Here is a 21263-nt window from a genome sequence, read left to right as displayed (position 1 = left end):
TACATTACATATGATAAATTAGGAATATAATTGCTTATAAAGAAATGCAGATAACAACAAAGGAGGAGAGGTAATCAAAATAGACTTGAAAATAATCATTACACATTCCAATTTTGCCAGTGGGTACACAATTATTGTCAACAAATCAAATATTTTGTATAAGATTGTTTGCCATGCGCACAGATTATTAATGATGCTAAAATTGGGAATATTTAATTTTCACCATAATTAGTTTGCTCCCTCCTGAATTCTTGATAATTGTTCCTATGAACAATGGAGTATTGAAGCTGGTAACATGGAATTATACATTCTTAAGACCAAGTGGACATTTTGAAATTAAAAATAAACACAGAACAGTTGACAAGTTCATTATTTTATTTAAACACAAATTCTTCTTTATTTAACAATTTCACATTTAATGGATTGATCAATTTAAGACACATGTTCCTGGGCTTGTCAGACACACACAGTCTACAAGCGTATCAAGAAAGTATACTGAGTACAAATATTAGTAAAATTTAACAAAAGCAACAAAAATACTTCTCTGAGATGCAGTTTAATATAATATTTCACTGTAAAGGTACCCATAATATTAGGACAAGATGCCATTGATGTTTCATTCTCAGTAATATTAATAATCAGACTCTTCTCACAAACTCACAGTCAAAATAGCAGGTTTTAAAATGAAGACTGCATAGCGAAAAAGGAAGATGTGAAAGAAAGGGAAAGCTGGAAACAATGGAATGAATAAAGATATAATACAGAGGAAGCCCAATACCTACACTCATTCCATTACTGTAACAAAAACTACAACCAAAAAGATGTAGAGACAGCTGAACGAGAGGGATATTTAACAATAATATGCACAACAGTTTGCACCTTTCTGACATGAACATGTGTTTCGACAAATAATCGAGAGTGTAAATTAAAAAAAATAGTTTGTAGATCACTTTGAGAGGTCTCAAAGCCCAAAAGAATTAGAAACCCTTCAGTCTGTTGCAATTATCCTTGCATGGATATGAATCCATATGATAATTAATTAATAACTCAGTACTGCCACAGGGGAAAGAGGGATGCATAAACAGAAAATTAAGCACAAAGGAAAAGAAATGCGCAGGAGAAATTAAACCTCTGTAACACCTCAGCCTCTTTAGAGTATTCACTAACAACTGCATGAAAAAAAAATTATAGCTGAGGATTGAAAGCAAGAACTCTGTAAAGAGCTACAAGAATAGACTGAAGAAATTGTAATAAATGAGTCAACTTCAAGTAAAAAAAGCTTGCAGAAAAATGCAAATTTCGAAATAAAAGAAATCATTAAACCAAGAAAAACAATGTGAATAATTTGCAATTCAGTTGACACTGAATATTATTAGCAGTGTTTCTTGGTATTGCTCAGAGGAATGGATGACAATAAACAAACAAGAATAATTGGAAAGCACTACCTGAGAAAATAGTCATTTGAGACTTCTCAGTGTGATGAAGGATTACTTTCCAGATATTCAGCAGAGTTGTGTTTTCATTTTTTGTGCAGTCTGATTTGTTGCCTAGGCTGCAAGTACGCATAGTAGCACAACTTGCAACACCTGAAGAAGACTAGTGAGTCAATCACTGAAATATTGTGCATAACATGGAAACAATTAGGTTGCACACCTGGAAGCACATCACTAATTTAACACTTCCGATTATAGCTTTTGGAGGAATGGAGTGTTTATGTACATCTCTTTATTGGTCCACAAATTCATTCAATAGCCTTTTTAGTTTATGTCAGGGAAGTGGAAGAGCAGTTTCTGTATCTTACAGACAGAAACATTCAGCAGAAAATTTATAGTTATCATTGAGAAAGAACATTCACATAATTTTTGGACTTCAGACACGCTTTCACTGGAGCCAGATTGTGTCTTGAATAATTCAAAAGATATTACCATGCCAACACAAATTATTATATACTTCACGAGACTGATTTTCTTGCCTCTGCTTACCTTGAGGAGGCACAATACGTAGTACTGCCAAGAGACTTAGGTATCAGAACTAATAGTTCCTTCTTCAGGGTAGAGAGAGAGAGAGAGAGAGAGAGAGAGAGAGAGAGAGAGAGAGAGAGAGAGAGAGAGAGAGGGGGGGGGTGGAAGGTTGGAGAAGGTTAAAAAGAAAGGCAGATCACTCAAACCCACCTGCATTGAGTTCAAGGGTAGACCTGGCCTGTCTCACAATTTGTTATTTTGCTCTATTTAAGCTCCCTTTGATAGAATTACTATATACTACATTTTCTCAATGTAGCTACATATAAAAAATAAATGGTATTCTGGATTGTGCAATTACTGCTAAGAATTGGTTACAAGTCCTGCAGCTTATTTTGTGCTTTATCAATTTGAAAATCAAAATCCAAATGGTCTGTCAAATATTTATTTCATAGTAGTTCACTTCATTTTATCATGAGCATATTTTCAGAATACTGTGTTCAAACATGCGTTTCTATATACAAATAAGGAATTTATAAATCAAAAGTCTGAACACATTTACTGAGAATGATACATTTTAGAACTTCATTTTCACAGTCAATTCTTTACAGCCTAACAGTTAACACAGATAACGATGTAAACATTTGAGAACATTTAACATTTTCTTTGAGGACTATTTACATACTTAAGAAACAGATATTATTAATATAAAGGCATTTTGTTCAAAAAAATATTTCTTTTGACTTGGATAAGTATTCTGAATCCTGAGCAAAAAATAGAATGAAATATCAGTACAAACATATACAGAGAATAGATAATATATATCACATTTATTTGGTCTGAAAATAGCTGCAATGTCTAACATGGTTAAGAAACGTTTTTAAAAAACACATGCATATATAAGTCAAGATGTATCACCATGCTAGACTAGTACAGTATTTTCATAGCTGAGGCACAGAATATGAAGTTATCAGTGAAGATTCAGTAAAGACTTTATTAGAACATCACAAAATTTCTTAAATATATAAAGCTACTGGTCATAGGACAGTGGAAGTGGCTACTTTGATTCACACTTTCATGACTGTTGTTTTGCAGCATTCCTAATGTATCAGTGTTCCAGGCAATGCTATTTAAATGTAGCCTACTAGTCTGAAACAATAATCCATTGGAAAAATGCAGGTGATTGCCACATAGCCCTGAATTATTAATCCAAGCCTGTCATCTCTATTAAAAATGTTGTTTCTTTATATCAGAAGCAAAGCAAATGCTGAAGAGTAAAAGAAAAGCATCTGATCTTGTGCACAGAAAGTATAAAAACACTGTGTCCCATCACAGGTTAAACTTCGGACTATCTGCTGTGAATGAAGGGAATTTGATATGTAGAGATACATACAGTCTAAATATATTATACAGTGCAAGTAACTTTTATTGAAGAAAATCTTGGTTCTTTTTTATTTGATGTGGTTTAACCTAATACACATAAATGTTTGATGATACTACATTTTTACCTATATTCTCATGTGTGCTTGAATACACTTCACAAGATTCTGCAATATCTGTATGGCAACAGATATGAGAAATTTATTCTGTAGTCTTACCTTAACAATAGGATAGACACAATAACACATCTACTGCCAATATTTGCCAAAGCTGTCTTAGGCCTCCACTTTATTTATTTGTGAGTAATGAAATCAACAAATGTTGAACATTCACAAACTCACAATGACATTAAATGAAACTTCTGCAACTAACATAACACAAACAAAATATTTCTTAATTATTATTGCTTTTGTTAAGTACATAAAAAAGAAAACCCGTATTGATATGTGCAAGATAAATAATCTGAACGGCTCCAACTTATAAAAAATTAGGAAGAAAATTGCAAGGAATCTACAATGTGATGTTATTTTTAAATAAGAACAATGCATGAAATATATTTTTACAAGAATGCAAAACTAATGAGAATTTGGACAGCTTAATTATCATGCTACATCTGATGAGCTCATAGAAAGAATTTTAATACAGACTACTATTAGTTTTTCTTTCTTACCATCTCAAGCAATTTGGATGTTGCACAGAATCTGTCAACAGTTTTCACAACCAATAAATGTAGCATGTGTGTCAGTCATCGAGGTAATTATTTTAGATAGGATAACATATAGGAACATTAAAACTGTCATTGTGACTATATGTAACTACCAAACACAATCACAATGACCAACTGCTATAAAAATAAAAAGTGTGTGCATGGTTCAAAACTTTGAACGAGAATACACATTTGCTAGTCAGAAATACAAGAAATTAGTCTCTTAGGAAAATCAGCTCACACTATGTTGCATATGAGCAGGAAACCAGGTACAAAATGGAATGTTTTGTGTCATAAAAGTTTGGGAACTAAATTGCTAACATGAAATGACTAGCACAAGACAGAACAGTCACTGAAAGGGGAATGATAAGCAACACAGAGGAGATACAGAAAAGCATGGTTTTCATCACACAATAGGTGGTTATTAAGATATTTTCTTGAACAGAAAATGTCAGTACACAAAATATGAGCAAATACATAACAATGAAAAGCCAGGTCATCACTTGCATTGCAAATTTTCTTCTAAAAATGATTAGTACATTCACAATATAGTGGATGCTTTCTACAGCTTTCCAGCTCAATTATCCTTTAACAGGTACAGAAATAAGGAATGACAGAGGATGGAAAATAAAACAAATTAAATGTTATTATGTAATTCCACATTACATGACCAATGTATCTTAAAACAAAGTACAGCTTAATTTAAAAGTGACACAGAAAAAATGTTTCAACCTACATCACAGGTTAATAAAATAAACAAACACATCAAAATTAAAGTATGTAGTAGAACAGCATAAACAGGTTGAAAGTAAATTTCAGTTTTTTCAAAAACAAAAATTACTTTTTACCAATTATGACACAGACAGACTGAGATAAGAGAAGAGATGTATAAAGGTGCAGAACAACTAACATGTTAAAGTGACTAATCATGAATCATGATAAGAACAAAAATATGCAAAAAATGTATATATAAAAAGGTGAAAAAAATTAAAAGAAGAGAATGAAAACAGAATAATCGGGAATGAGTTCGGAAAGAGAGGCCCCAGAGATGGAATGTAGGTTGGCCTGAAGTGAGGGATGGGTAAAGGGGGGAGGGAGGGGGGGGGGGGGATCAACGAGAAAGACAAGATAAAATGAGCAAGTACAATACAATAGTAAAGCCAACCCAATAGTGTGAGACAAGTACATCTCACAGGAGTAATATCCATCAACACAGCTATACAAGACTGATTCCAAAGAGCTCCCCTATGTTTCTATGGTTGCAGTAAGAAACAACACCCTGGTATCATCCTGCAAAGCATATTTCACAACACAAATCCTTGTATCTCTATTCTATCACCTCCACCCTTTGAATTGACTGTCAGCACTTCAAGATTTAGTAGTATTAAGTTATATCTTATTTTCCTTCTGCTTCCTCTTGCAGTTTCAACCTATAGTAATGTCCAATTGTGTTACTACCTTTTTCCTTCACATTCTGTCTTGCATCCAGTTCATGTCTCTTTTCTGGTTTGATATTTCATTTTTAGCTTCTCTGATCCTACCATAAACCCAGTCCCCCATCCCCAGAAATACAGTATATCCTCTGTTTATATTGAATCTTATTCATTTTTACCTTGCTTATTGTTTTTACACTCATCTTTACAGTTCGTGTTTGTGTTTCTCCTTTCTCCTTCTCTTTCTGTCCAACTTCTGAGTTACTTTTATCCTGTTAATGTTGTATTAATCATTTTTCTTACTATAATTCTCTTTACTAAGCTGTTTTTGATCTTGATTACATTTATCTGAATACTGCTTCCCTTATCTCCAAAATTACATAAAATTCTTAAGAATCTGATTCTTCAGCAATGCAATCCAAAATTTTAGTTCTAGTTTGTCTTTTATCTAATTTTAAAACATTTTTTTCCTGTCTCATAACTGCAGAAGATAGAACTTCCAATTTTGGATTACCTGTACTGTAACCTAAACTATATGCAGTTCTTCCTGTCAAACGTAGCAGATTCCTCCTCTCTTTGGTAAACTTAGTGAGATAAAATACTGGTCAACATAAAATTGTCACTTTTACAATACATTAACTATGAGCACACTGATACTATGTCTCAAATCAGAAAAAATCCTTTAAAAAATAAAGATTAAATCCAAGTAAATTAATAACCCTTGTGGTGAACACAAAGCCATGGAAGCAAAAAACCATCTTTCGTATAACAAGGAGACCGCTGCAAAATGTCCAGTAAATGTACTGTATGTAATGGTTGCTGCCCTCAAGCATAACAACTCCTTGCAAATGGCCCCAAGTTCTGAGACTTGAAACATGAAATGTTGCTCTAATTTATGATAATCAGAATTAATTAGTGCGCTTCTTCTTTATAACAAAATCATGTCTTTGCAATATGCTCTCATTTAAATTTCAGTTAAAATATGAGTGAAATGCAGAGTTGTTTTACATTAGGTACATTCATTTACATAGCTAAAAATAAAAGACAATTAGAAAGCAGCATGCATTGCAACAAATTAATACAGTTGTAGTCTAAAGCTCATGAACATCCTCAGACACAAATCAAGAAATGTATTGCTTTGTTCGTTACTAGTATACCAACTAGCACATAAATGTGTATTTTAGTAAAAATAGTTCAAAACTTACTGTATACACTGTAAAGACTAGAAAGTTGTTACATAATTTTGCAATATAGAAAACTTCTATAGTCACATGACTAGAATGAACTAACTGTTTTGTCATAATACTGCGACACGGAACCTGTTTTTAACAAGTTTTATCCAAACAGATTACAAAAGTTATAGATTTAGATCCTAATAATACTGAAGGTCACTCAGCGATCGTTCAGCATGTTATGTAGTTCTGGGAATCAAGTTCACATTCAGTTCTCATTACAAAATAAACTAAAAACACACCAAATTCACAATTCAAAAATTGATAAAAAGAAGTAAAAATAAAACTGACGATTCAGATTTTGTAAATATCATCATATGCCTTATAAACATATTCCTCATTGCATACTACAAATAGCCGAGGTTCCTTGGCTTCTATCCAATGCAGCAGCACGTCGCTTGATGCCTTCAAGGTACACATCACGATTGAAGAGGCCTGCTGCCAAAGGAATACTAAAACAAAACAAAATGTATGACATGAATATTACCAATATTTGATGTACAGGAAGAACATCTGCTCACTCTCATGAAAGATACAGCAGTAGTACTTCCATGTTTCAGTTACAGGAATTAACTGACTAGCACATTACTTTCCCACTATCCACCTGTCTTACTTTAGACTTGTCATTGTGGTGTGGACTACGAAGAAGTGAGGTAAGTACAGAATTAAAGAAAGAAAGGGAGTTACCTGGAAAAAGTAACATACTCGTATGTTTTAAATTTCAGCATGCCATTCCAAGCATCATTAGTAAATTCTACAGCTTAGGAACTAAAAGTTTCATACATAGTGACCATCAGTAGCAAATATGTTAGTGTGATTGTACTGATAACAACAGGTGTGTGTGTTAAACTTTGTTATGTTTTGTTACTAGCCTTGATTTATGTATCAGTGATATCTGCTTACAGAATCCTTGTTTAAGACAACAAACTCGTAAGTTTTGAGTTTGTCTCCAGTTCTAGTTTTTCCTTAACACACAGTGTGACTTTCCCCTTTGACGAAACTTTATGTGTGTGCAATGTATAAAGTTTCACAGTGCTTTGGACTTCACATTACATCGTTGCTCCCCTAAGAATGGTTGGAAGACTCAAATCTCAGATGAAATCAAGAGCATACCATTTGCAAACAAACCATCCTACCTAACTAACAAGGTGTTCCAATCAACATTCATATAAAAACAACAATATAGGAATTGTGAGTCTGCCTTGATGCAAAACACTTTTTGTCATTTATTTACTTATTTATTTCCCAAACTAGTTTCAGCAACAAATATCACCATCATCAATGGGTTCTTTAAATCTTATTTATTGTACATTATAGCATGTTTTCAGGACTTGGTGTCATTGTCTGCAGCATATTTTCTGTGCTTTTTCTGCTGCTGTTTATCTCAGCATACATCATGTCATCTCCAAGTTCGCTGGACTGCTTGCAGCTAATTTTATACACAGAAAAGCAAAACTTTCACACTTTAAGACCCAAAAATTACACCACCTTGCTTTTGAACAGCAGAGAGAGAGAGAGAGAGAGAGAGAGAGAGAGAGAGAGAGAGAGAGAGAGAGAGAGAGAGAGAGAGAGAGAGGGGGGGGGGGGGAGAGAGAGTGCATAACAATTTTTGGTGTGACTTCATTAGCAGGAGGGAGAGGAGGAAACTGGGAACTGGCAGTTACCAGCTTACCAGAAAGATTAATAGGCAAAGAGTGTGCTCTGGATCTTGTCAAGATGGACTTACTCTATTTGCTATCATTCTACTCCTCTTTCAATTATTACACTATTGCAGATGTACCTCATTCACTTGAAATGTCAAAAGTCTTATCTAAGCAGTGCTGCAATAACATTCCTAGTTCACTAAATTATTTGAGTGCTGCTAATTCCAAAGACACAGTTTTCCATTAAACATTTTTCTTAAAGATAAATCTGTAACTGGAGTTATTCCCATACCATGTGATAGTGAAAATGTCGTGAGTTAATAACTGCTCATTCATGAAAAGACCTAGCTCACTGGATAGGCTAAATTTCACTATTCCCAGAAACCAGTTCATTTTCTCTGGAAATTCATTAAGTAATTATTTGTACTTAGAGTTTTGACCCACCTCATATTACTTTCATTATTTGTACTTTTAAGCTAATTTACTTCCCAGATTTGATATTGTAGTAGTAGTGTTCTGCTTGATACAGTTGAATAGATTAAATGTTTGGGTATAACTTTGTTGAACAATATAAAATGGAACAGTAATAGGGAAGGTGAATGGTTGACTCTGGTTTATTGAGAGAATTTTAATAAAGTGTAGATCATCTATAAAGAAGAAAGCACACAGAACACCAGTGTGGCTCATTCCTGAGTGCTGCTCGAGTGTATGGGATGCTCACCGGGTCAGATTAAAGGAAGACACCAAAGTAATTCAAAGGTGTGCTGCTAGATTTGTTATCGGTAGGTTCAGTCAGCACACAAGTATTTCAGAGATGCTTCCTGAACTCAAATTGGAATTCCTGGAGGAAAGACGATGGAATTTTCATGAAGCACTATTCAAAAAAATTTAGAGAACTGGCATTTGAGGCTGGCTGCAGAATGATTCCGCTGCTGTCAATGTACATTTCGCATAAGTACCACAGAAATAAGATAAGAGAAATTAGTGCTTGTATGGATGTATATAGAAGGCCACTTTTCTCTCACTGTGTGTGTGTGTGTGTGTGTGTGTGTGTGTGTGTGGAGAATGAATATATGAGAAATGGAGCACCAAGGCAGTTGAAAAATAATGGGAGGAAGCAACTGTTAATGTCCTTATGAAACACATAAGTAAGATGGACTAATTCTGAAGCCTACTCCTTCTGAACATGACTCCATCATCACAACTAGTGTGACTCACAAACCAGTCACCAGATTTGAGGAACAGGCCTAAGATAGCTACTTATCACAAGGCATGGAAATATTCTATGTCTCAAATTGGATTAAGAAGATTAGAAGGTTGTGCTTAACACTCCCTGTGTGATCTCCCAACAGGTGCAGTGCATTTTGTCAATACCTGATGTTAAATCACAAATATCAGACAATGTCTACCATTTGAAGAAGTGGCGGTTGTAAACTTCGCTACTGATGAACTGAGGCCTAGTCAGCTCTGGTCAGCAGTCACTCCATGACTACAAAAAACTGTATCCTGGCTAGCTGTAACAGTAAGTGAAGTGGAACACTGTGCAACCACCTAGTTAGTGTCTTTTGAATTGATCTGCTGACTGACCGTTCTTCACCACAGCTGTTATAGGGTACCACCCCACCATTCTATGAAATCATTCTGATGGGCTTCCAAATTACTGTTGATTTCATCTATCAGTTGATAGTCATCACAAACTGTGAGCCTGTTCTGCTCGGTTTAATAGTTCATCAAATTTTCATTCTTTCTCTTGATAGGACTGTGAGAATCTGCAGTGGACCACCATCTGTATGGCCTCAATGCCATGCCCCATCCCAAATTGCAAAGTGTTACTTGTCCTTTTATCCCTCTGATTTATTTATTTTCCTGCTTGGATTATTGTTGCTGTTGTTGTGGTATTCAGTCCAAAGACTGATTTGATGCAGTTCTCCACACTCCTCTATCATGTGCGAGTCTCTTTATGTATGAATGACTACTACAAGCTAAGCTTTCTGAATCTGCTTAGTGTATTCCCTGCTTGGATATGGAAGCAACAATTCATAGAACAATGATAGAAATTCAAGCAAACAAAAAAGGAAAGCAAACAACAGATCAATAACAGCATACACAAATGAATAATGTTTTACAACCTCAAAACTACTGTGAGGAAGTGCCCCACAAGGAAGCCTTTAAATTTATATTTGAAAACATGGAGTTCATTTCTGATATATATACCTATCAGGCACATCTTAACCAACAAACTTGTTTCATTCCCTTTGTACACAGATTTTTAAATATTATTAATTTCATGCATTACACTTATAACCCACTGGCACTGTCTGTCTGCTCTCTGTAACATCATAAAACATGCTCAATAAGTATATCTTTATTTCACCTCCTTTGGTACATGTGCAGAAATTCAAAACAGGTCCACATTTAGATATTATGTTTATGTTCCTCAGATTATGACACTGGAAATGACTCTTTTCACTCCCCCCCCCCCACTCTCTCTCTCTCTCTCTCTCCCCCCCCCCCCCCTGTGTGTGTGTGTGTGTGTGTGTGTGTGTGTGTGTGTGTGTGTGTGTGTGTGTGTGTGTGTAGAAGTGAAATGAAGTGTGAATGAAACAAAGAAGAGTAGTAATAGGTAAAAAGACTAGCCGATGCACATAATAATGCAGTGATATGGTACAGAGAAGACAAAACAGAGAAGACAAAAAGCCTTAAATACACACATCAAAAAAAGTTTTGCATCACGTCTGTTCCGAGAATTTTGGAACCTATACAGAAAATTAGAATAGAGATTAACATAAACATCATTTCCATGAAAACCACAAATTGCATGCTGTACCATCATACAGTGAGGCCTTCAGACGTGGTGGTCCAGACTGTTGTACACATCGGTACCGCTAATAACCAGTAGCACGTCCCCTTGCATTGATGCATGTCTGTATTAGTCAAGGCATACTATTCACAAGTTCATCAAGGCACTACTGGTCCAGGTTGTCCCACTCCTCAATGGCGATTCAGCGTAGATCCCTCAGAGGGGTTGGTGGGTCACGTCGTCCATAAACAGCCCTTTTCAATCTATCCCAGGCATGTTCGATAGGATTCATGTTTGGAGAACATGCTGGCCATTCTAGTTGAGCGATGTTGTTATCCTGAAGGAGGTAATTCACAAGATGTGCATGATGGGGGCACAAATTGTTGTCCCTGAAGGCGAATGCCTCGCCAATATGTTGCTGATATGGTTGCACTATGTTTGGAGGATGGCATTCACATATCGAACAGCTGTTGTCTTCCATGACCACCAGCGGCATATGTCAGCTGCACATAATGCCACCCCAAAACAGCAGGGAACCTCCACCTTGCTGCACTCGCTGGACAGTGTGACTAAGATGTTCTGCCTGACCTGGTTGCCTCCGAACACGTCTCCAACGATTGTCTGGTTGAAGGCATATGTAATACTCATCAGTGAAAAGAACGTGCTGCCGATACTTAGTGGTCCATTCTGCATGTTGTTGGGCCCACCTGTACTGTGCAATATGGTGTTGCAGTAGCAAAGATGGAGCTCGCCACGAACATCAGTAGTGAATCTGTGTATCATGCAGTCTCTTGCACACAATTTGTTGTAGCACAACATCCTGTGGCTGCACAAAAAGCATTATTCAACATGGTGGCATTGCTGTCAGTGTTCCTATGAGCCATAATCTGTAGGTAGCTGTCATCCACTGCAGTAGTAGCCCTTGGGCGGCCTGAAAGAGGCATTTCATCAACATTTCCAGTCTCTTGATATCTCCTCCATGTCCGAACAACATCGCTTTGGTTCACTCTGAGACACCTGGACACTTCCCTTATTGAGAGCCCTTCCTGGCACAAAGTAACAGTGGAAATGCAATCGAACCATGGTACTGACCGTCTAGGTATGGTTGAACTACGGAAACACGAGCTGTGTATCTCCTTCCTGATGGAATGACTGGAACTGATTGGCTGTCAGACACCCTCCGTCTAATAGGCACTGCACATGCATGGTTCTTTACGTCTTCGGGTGGGTTTAGTGACATCTCTGTACAGTCAAAGGGACTGTGTCTGTGATAGAATATCCATAGTCAACTTCTATCTTCGGGAGTTCTGGGGATTTGGGTGATGCAAAACTTTTTTGATGTGTGTAGAAAGACCATATAAATAAATGTGAATGAGGTTTTTGCTTGGGAGAACATAAAATGTACACTGACTGTTAGACATAAAAACTGACCACCGGCCGGCCACCAGAGACTAAGTCCAAGTCGTTCACTTAAGGTGGCCAATAAAACTGACTGCCCCTGACAATGCTTTATCCAGCCATCTGCACAATCTGGCAACACAGTAGATGTAGAAGAGTTAGGAGGAAGTGTTGGCTACTTCTGAGATGTTGTTGTGTTGTGTAAGCCCGTGGTCTAGTGATAATCGTCGTGCGTTCTAAACTTCTTGTCGCGTGTTCACATCTGACTGTATCTCTTATTTTTTTGGCCACATTTCAGCCCTCGTCTAAAGTTACGAGTCCAACAGAACACCGAACATAATGTTCTTCACATTCTATCCATCAGTAATAACAAAGACTTCCAGAAACAATTCTGCAGGACAGCTCGTGGCTGTGTTGCGATCAGAACAGCTTACATTCAGGCATTTCCTCGTACTGCAGCAGCTACGGGCCACCGGCCAGACGCCACCCGCTGCTTGAAATCAGGTGCCGCCCAGGTGAACGCGGCGCAATGCTGTCAGCATGTGTATCAGCTGTCATTTTTGAATTTGAAGTTCTAGTTATCATCTTGCAGTTAAAGATTGGAGATTACATACTTGAAAATCATGAACTACGGTTAACCATTGTAAAATTGGGTCGCAAGTGAAGAAAGGTGTAACATCTGCAATGCAATAGTTACTTTTGGTATAGTAGAGGGGTAAATGCAGAGGAGGCAGCTCGAAAGATTTGAACTGTGTGTAGCGCGAGTGGTTTTGGGAAAAACATTCCAAGAAAAGATGTTCTTGTTTTAACAAAGACCGTCCTGTCATTAATGATTTTCCACGTTAAGGAAGTCTCTACTACTGATATAAGAGATGGATTACCCTTTAAGTATCATGTGACATTTGCATTCAACAGGCAAGGTTCAGAAGTCTGGTGTAGCAGTACTGCAAGCTCTAATTCAAAACAACAAAAATCAACAGAGTTATTACTATTACAGTTTTGCATCAGGTCACTCATTGAGCATTCCTATGCAATACTGTTGCCGGTGACAAGTTATGATGCCTTTTTCATTAATTTCCTATGAAGAAATAAAAGGCTGAGTCCTACCAAAAGACTCAAACTCGAGCAAAGAGTAATGGGAACATAATATTTTCTATCTAATAGCTCCAAAACTGTGTTTTACACTACGAATTCTTCCCCAAGGATGTGTCAATCATTGCTGGAATATGAGGCCAACAATTGAGACACCTTTCGGTTGCAGTGCAAGAAAATCAACCGACAAAACTACGTCACATGTGCTACTGCATGACAACGAACTCTGTTGATCTGAGGAACAAAACTATCCAGGAGATTGATAGGGAAGTCATCTCTCAAGCAATTGTTCCTCCGATTGCATACTCGTAAAATATTACCTTTCCTGCTCCCAATCGATCAACTGCCAAGGCAACTCATTTCTAGATGAAAATGCTATTTAAACTACACGGGTTTAATGAAATCATTACAACCAGTAGCTTTCTACAGGCATAGAATTTGTAAACTACTTTAGCATTGTCAAAATTTTTTTAGATATTGTGAAAAAACATACTGTTGCTGATTAATTACTTTCTGATGATTACTGTTGTATTCAATAAACTAATGGAAAACACAATTAAAATATTCACTGTACTAACACAAATTAAATTCAATTTACTATAGAAACATTACGACGGCGTCTATCTTAATAAAACATTGAGTGTCTGTAAGACGATTGTGCCTATTTTAACATGAATTAGTAGGATATTACCAACTTCTGACTTAGAGGAGGTCTGTATTTACATCATGTCCTGTATCATACTCAAGTATAATGAAAATGTGGCAGTTTACAGATAAAGTTACCTATTCACAACAATGAAAAATATGTCAGCAGAAAACAAAAATGGCGTTATGAATTTTGCAGTACCGTAAGGTTTTCGCTCTGACACTATGGGGTACTGAAAGTAGCAATACGAATTTTGCTCCAGCTTTGTCTTACGATTTGCTTATTGAGTTTCTATCTGCTTGCTTACAGCTGTGTTACAAAAGAATTAAAAACCTAGCATTCAGTTAGCCTTCTGCCGCCGAGCAGTGTGTCAGCTGTGCACAAGTAGCAGCAAGTGGCTTATTTAGCATTCATATAAGCGTAGTAGTCAAGTTGAAAATTTGTTTGAGTGTTCTTAATGCACTTGTTTAGTTAAATCCGTCAAATCATTGTGTAGTTTCGTATTTAGCAGGGGCAGATTTGTATTTTAATATCTTTGACCTGTAAAGTCATATAGTTGTCTGTCATTTGTTTATTTCTTTCAAATAGTCATTATACGTTACTGACAGTACAGTTAGCCTTCTGCCACCGGGCAGTGTGTCAGCAGTGCGCAAGTAGCAGCATTACTGCATTTACTAGGCAGTCTTGTATTTTAATAACCATTTAAATTTTGTGTTGAATTGTTTGTACTCTCTGTAGATTAGTTCAGACATTCTTTGCACAACAGTATTTAGAATGGATAAGGACTGCAACTGCTGTGTTCGGATGCGGGTTGAGTTGGCATCCCTTCACTGCCAGCTTCAGGCAGTGTTGGCTTCGGTCACACAGCTTGAGGCTGTTGCCAATGTGCATCACTGTGGGTGTCTGGACGGGGGTTTGTCGGGGACGGCCAGCTTGTCACACACATCCCACGATTGGACTGCACACACTGAGGCTGACCCCCTCACCCGTGGTAGAGTGGGAGGTAGTCTGGAAGAGTGGCAGGGGCCGAAAGACATTCCGGAGGGCTGAACGAAAGGCCTCTCCAGTTTGTCTGACAAACCAGTTTCAGGCTATGTCTCCGGCTGATACTGATCTTCGGCCGGACATGGCTGCTTGTCCTGTTCCAAGGGTTGCCCCTCAGTCTGCAAGATCCGGGCGGTTACAGAGGGTGGGCTTACTGATAGTTGGGAGCTCCAACATCAGGCGCGTAATGGGCCCCTTAGGGATATGGCAGCAAGAGAGGGAAGAAAACCGATGTGCACTCCATGTGCATACTGGGGGAAGTAAGTCCAGAAGTGGAAAGGGTCCTTCCGCATGCCATGAAGGGTACAGGGTGCACCCATCTGCAGGTGGTCGCTCATGTCGCCACCAATGATGTGTGTTGCTATGGATCGGAGGAAATCCTCTCTGGCTTCTGGCGGCTATCTGATTGGGTGCACACTGCCAATCTCGCTATCGGGATGAAAGCAGAGCTCACCATCTGCAGCATCATCAACACGACTGACTGCGGACCTTTGGTACAGAGCCGAGTGGAGGGTCTGAATCAGAGGCTGAGACTTATGCAACCGTGTGGGCTGAAGATTCCTCGACTTGTGCCATAGGGTGGTGGGTTTTCAGGTTCCGCTGGATAGGTCAGGAGTGGCTCCTTTTACCGACCTCACGACTCAGCAGCATTAGTGGCAGAACAACTGAGAGAAAATCTGGAATTCATTTTACATTAATTTCCTCAGCATGTTATAGTCTTAGGTGGTGATCTCAATTTACCAGGTACAGACTGGGACACTCAGATGTTTAGGACGGGAGGTAGGGACAAAGCATTGAGTGACATTATACTGAGTGCACTATCCGAAAATTACCTCGAGCAATTAAACAGAGAACTGACTTGTGGATATAATATCTTGAACTTACTGATAACAAACAGACCCGAACTTTTCGACTCTCTAAGCTCAGAACAGGGAATCAGAGATCATAAGGCCATTGCAGCATCCCTGAATATGGACCTAAATAGGAAGGTTTATCTGTTTAGCAAAAGTAGTAGGAGGCAGATTTCAGACTACGTAACAGAGCAAACTGAAAATTTCTGTTCAGACACTGACAATGTTCAGTGTTTATGGAAAAAGTTCAAGGCAATCGTAAAATGCATTTTAGACAGGTATGTGCCGAGTAAAACTGTGAGGGATGGGAAAAACCCAACGTGGTTTAACAACAAAGTTAGGAAACTACTGCGAAAGCAGAGAGAGCTTCACTGTAAATTTAAATGCAGTCAAAACCTCTCAGACAAACAGAAGCTGAACGATGTCAAAGTTAGCGTAAGGAGGGCTATGTGTGAAGCGTTCAGTGAATGCAAAAGTAAAATTCTATGTACCGACTTGACAGAAAATCCTAGGAAGTTCTGGTCCTACGTTAAATCAGTAAGTGGATCGAAACAGCATATCCAGACATTCTGGGATGATAATGGCAGTGAAACAGAGGATGACACACGTAAAGCTGAAATACTAAACACCTTTTTCCAAAGCTGTTTCACAGAGGAAGACTGCACTGCAGTTCCTTCTCTAAATCCTCCCATGACTGAAAAAATGGCTGACATCGAAATAAGTGTCCAAAGAATAAAAAAGCAACTGAAATCACTCAAGAGAGGAAAGTCCACTAGACCTGACGGGATACCAATTCAATTCTACACAGAGTATGCGAAAGAACTTGCCCCCTTCTAACAGCCATGTACTGCAAGTCTCTAGAGGTACAGAAGTTTCCAAATGATTGGACAAGAGCACAGGTAGTTCCAGTTTTCAAGAAGGGTCGTCAAGCAGATGCGCAAAACTGTAGGCCTATATCTCTGACGTCGATCTGTTGTAGAATTTTAGAACATGTTTTTTGCTCGTGTATCATGTCATTTCTGGAAACCCAGAATCTACTCTGTACGAATCAACATGAAGTCCGAAAACAACAATCATGTGAGACCCAACTTGCTTTATTTGTTCATGAGACCCAGAAAATATTAGATACAGACTCCCAGGTAGATGCCATTTTCCTTGACTTCCGGAAGGCGTTATATACAGTTCCGCACTGTCGCCTGACAAACAAAGCAAGAGCCTACGGAATATCAGACCACCTGTGTGACTGGATTGAAGAGTTTTTAGCAAACAGAACACAGCATGTTGTTCTCAATGGAGAGACATATACAGATGTTAAAGTAACCTCTGGCGTGCCATAGGGGAGTGTTATGGGGCCATTGCTTTTCACAATATATATAAATGACCTAGTAGATAGTGTCAGAAGTTCCATGCAGCTTTTTGTGGATGATGCTGTAGTGTACAGAGAAGTTGCAGCATTAGAAAATTGCAGCGAAATGCCGGAAGATCTGCAGCGGATAGGCACTTGGTACAGGGCGTGGCAACTGACCCTTAACGTAGACAAATGTAATGTATTGCGAATACATAGAAAGAAGGATCCTTTATTGTATGATTAAATGATAGCGGAACGAACACTGGTAGTAGTTACTTCTGTAAAATATCTGGGAGTATGCGTACGGAATGATTTGAAGTGGCATGATCATATAAAATTAATTGTTGGTAAGGCGGGTGCCAGGTTGAGATTCATTGGGAGAGTCCTTAGAAAATGTAGTCCACCAACAAAGGAGGTGGCTTACAAAACACTCATTCGACCTATACCTGAGTATTGCTCATCAGTGTGGGATCCATAGCAGGTCGGGTTGACAGAGGAGATAGAGAAGGTCCAAAGAAGAGCGGCACATTTCATCACAGGGTTATTTGGTAAGAGTGATAGGGTTACGGAGATGTTTAGCAAACTCAAGTGGCAGACTCTGCAAGAGAGGTGTTCTGCATCGCGGTGTAGCTTGCTGTCCAGGTTTTGAGAGGGTGCGTTTCTGGATGAGGTATTGCATATATTGCTTCCCCCTACTTATATCTCCCGAGGAGGTCGTGAATGTAAAATCAGAGTGATTCGATCGCGCATGGAGGCTTTCCGGTAGTTTTTCTTCCCGCGAACCATACGCAACTGGAACAGGAAAGGGAGGTAATGACAGTGGCATGTAAAGTGCCCTCCGCCACACACCGCTGGGTGGTTTGCGGAGTATAAATGTAGACGTAGATGTAGACTCTCGAAAGGCGAACAAAAGCTGCTTGTAGCTGGTAGCCTGGCACATTACCTCTGAGCTAGCGAAGAGGGGCAGAACATGGTGCAGGACATGGGGGCTTACTTACTGGCCCAGTAGCCACTACGACAGATAAATCACATTTCCCATGTGGAATGATTTTCGTGGACTCAGAATTCATTAACTGATATCCTTATATCACATCTCATGAGAAAATCCTCACTTTATTCAAGTGAATTTAGAAGGACAGTTCTGTGCCATCAAGGAAGTAACTCATCAGTCACAGAGTTGCCAAACGTATTCTGCGTTGTTGGCAAGTTTTGAGTTATACTACCAGGAAGGATACTAACTGATGTGTTCTGTGACTGACCTTGGAAGTGACTATAAGTTTGTCTCAAAGTTGTGGGTGGCAAGCGCTGGAATATCTTCATTTACGACAGTCTTTTTTGGACTTCTGTAACTATGTTTAGGGGCTAGAGTGTAATTACTTGTAATACATCCCCCCATGAATCGTGGACCTTGCCGTTGGTGGACAGGCTTGCATGCCTCAGTGATACACATAACCGTACCGTAGGTGCAACCACAATGGAGGGGTATCTGTTGAGAGGGCAGACAAACATGTGGTTCCTGAAGAGGGGCAGCAGCCTTTTCAGTAGTTGCAGGGGCAACAGTCTGGATTATTGACTGATCTGGCCTTGTAACAATAACCAAAACAGGCTTGCTGTGCTGGTACTGCGAACGGATGAAAGCAAGGGAAAACTACGGCCGTAATCTTTCCCGAGGCCATGCAGCTTTACTGTATGATTAAATGATGATGACATCCTCTTGGGTAAAATATTCCGGATGTAAAATAGTCCCCCATTCGGATCTCCGGGTGGAGACTACTCAAGAGGATGTCGTTATCAGGAGAAAGAAAACTGGCGTTCTACGGATCGGAGCGTGGAATGTCAGATCCCTTAATCGGGCAGGTACGTTAGAAAATTTAAAAAGGGAGATGGATAGGTTGAAGTTAGATATAGTGGGAATTAGTGAAGTTTGGTGGCAGGAGGAACAAGACTTTTGGTCAGGCGAATATAGGGCTATAAATACAAAATCAAATAGGGGTAATTCAGGGATAGGTTTAATAATGAATAGGAAAATAGGAATGTGGGTAAGCTACTACAAACAGCATAGTGAACGCATTATTGTGGCCAAGATAGATACGAAGACCACACCTACTACAGTAGTACAAGTTTATATGCCAACTAGCTCTGCAGATGACGAAGAAATTGAAGAAATGTAAGAACAAATAAAAGAAATTATTCTGATAGTGAAGGGTGACGAAAATTTAATAGTCATGGGTGACTGGAATTCGGTAGTAGGAAAAGGGAGAGAAGGAAACGTAGTAGGTGAATATGGACTGGGGCAAAGAAATGAAAGAGGAAGCCGCCTGGTAGAATTTTGCACAGAGCACAACTTAATCATAGCTAACACTTGGTTCAAGAACCATAAAAGAAGGCTGTATACATGGACGAAGCCTGGAGATACTAAAAGGTATCAGATAGATTATATAATGGTAAGACAGAGATTTAGGAACCAGGTTTTAAATTGTAAGACATTTCCAGGGGCAGATGTGGACTCTGACCACAATCTATTGGTTATAACCTGTAGATTAAAACTAAAGAAACTGCAAAAAGGTGGGAATTTAAGGAGATGGGACCTGGATAATCTAAAAGAACCAGAGGTTGTACAGAGTTTCAGGGAGAGCATAAGGTAGCAATTGACAGGAATGGAGGAAAGAAATATGGTAGAAGAAGAATGGGTAGCTTTGAGGGATTAAGTAGTGAAGGCAGCAGAGGATCAAGTAGGTAAAAAGACAAAGGCTAGTAGAAATCCATGGGTAACAGAAGAAATATTGAATTTAATTGATGAAAGGAGAAAATATAAAAATACAGTAAATGAAGCAGGCAAAACGGAATACAGACGTCTCAAAAATGAGATCGACAGGAAGTGCAAAATGGCTAAGCAGGGATGGCTAGAGGACAAGTGTAAGGATGTAGAGGCTTATCTCACTAGGGTTAAGATAGATACTGCCTACAGGAAAATTAAAGAGACCTTTGGAGATAAGAGAACCACTTGTATGAAAATCAAGAGCTCAGATGGCAACCCAGTTCTAAGCAAAGAAGGAAAAGCAGAAAGGTGGAAGGAGTATATAGAGAGTCTATACAAGGGCGATGTACTTGAGGACAATATTATGGAAATGGAAGAGGATGAAGATGAAATAGGACATACGATACTGCGTGAAGAGTTTGACATAGCAGTGAAAGACCTGAGTCGAAACAAGGCCCCGGGAGTAGACATTCCATTAGAACTACTGACAGCCTTGGGAGAGCCAGTCCTGACAAAACTCTACCATCTGGTGAGCAAGATGTATGAGACAGGCGAAATACCCTCAGACTTCAAGAAGAATATAATAATTCCAATCCCAAAGAAAGCAGGTGTTGATAGATGTGAAAATTACCGAACTATCAGTTTAATAAGTCACAGCTGCAAAATACTAACGCGAATTCTTTACAGACGAATGGAAAAACTAGTAGAAGCCGACCTCGGGGAAGATCAGTTTGGATTCCGTAGAAATCTTGGAACACGTGAGGCAATACTGTCCCTACGACTTATCTTAGAAGCTAGATTAAGGAAGGGCAAATCTACGTTTCTAGCATTTGTAGACTTAGAGAAAGCTTTTGACAATGTTGATTGGAATACTCTCTTTCAAATTCTGAAGGTAGTAGGGATAAAATACAGGGAGCGAAAGGCTATTTACAATTTGTACAGGAAACAGATGGCAGTTATAAGAGTCGAGGGAC

The 21263-nt window shown here is 38.6% G+C and overlaps 1 protein-coding gene across 1 annotated transcript in view; it reads right to left on the bottom strand.

Moving 5' to 3' along the window:
- Positions 1–340: 340 nt before the first annotated feature.
- LOC126335169 (inositol polyphosphate 5-phosphatase E) overlaps positions 341–21263 on the bottom strand; it is a 90040-nt gene continuing 69117 nt past the window's right edge. The window contains exon 7 of the mRNA XM_049998151.1: positions 341–7161. Within this exon, the coding sequence (XP_049854108.1) occupies positions 7047–7161 (115 nt within the window). The 3' untranslated portion in view covers positions 341–7046. The remainder of the gene's footprint in view (positions 7162–21263) is intronic.

This window comes from Schistocerca gregaria, chromosome 2, assembly GCF_023897955.1.
Source record: "Schistocerca gregaria isolate iqSchGreg1 chromosome 2, iqSchGreg1.2, whole genome shotgun sequence".
NCBI classification, from domain to species: domain Eukaryota; kingdom Metazoa; phylum Arthropoda; class Insecta; order Orthoptera; family Acrididae; genus Schistocerca; species Schistocerca gregaria.
This window is presented reverse-complemented; position numbering and strand designations above follow the sequence as displayed.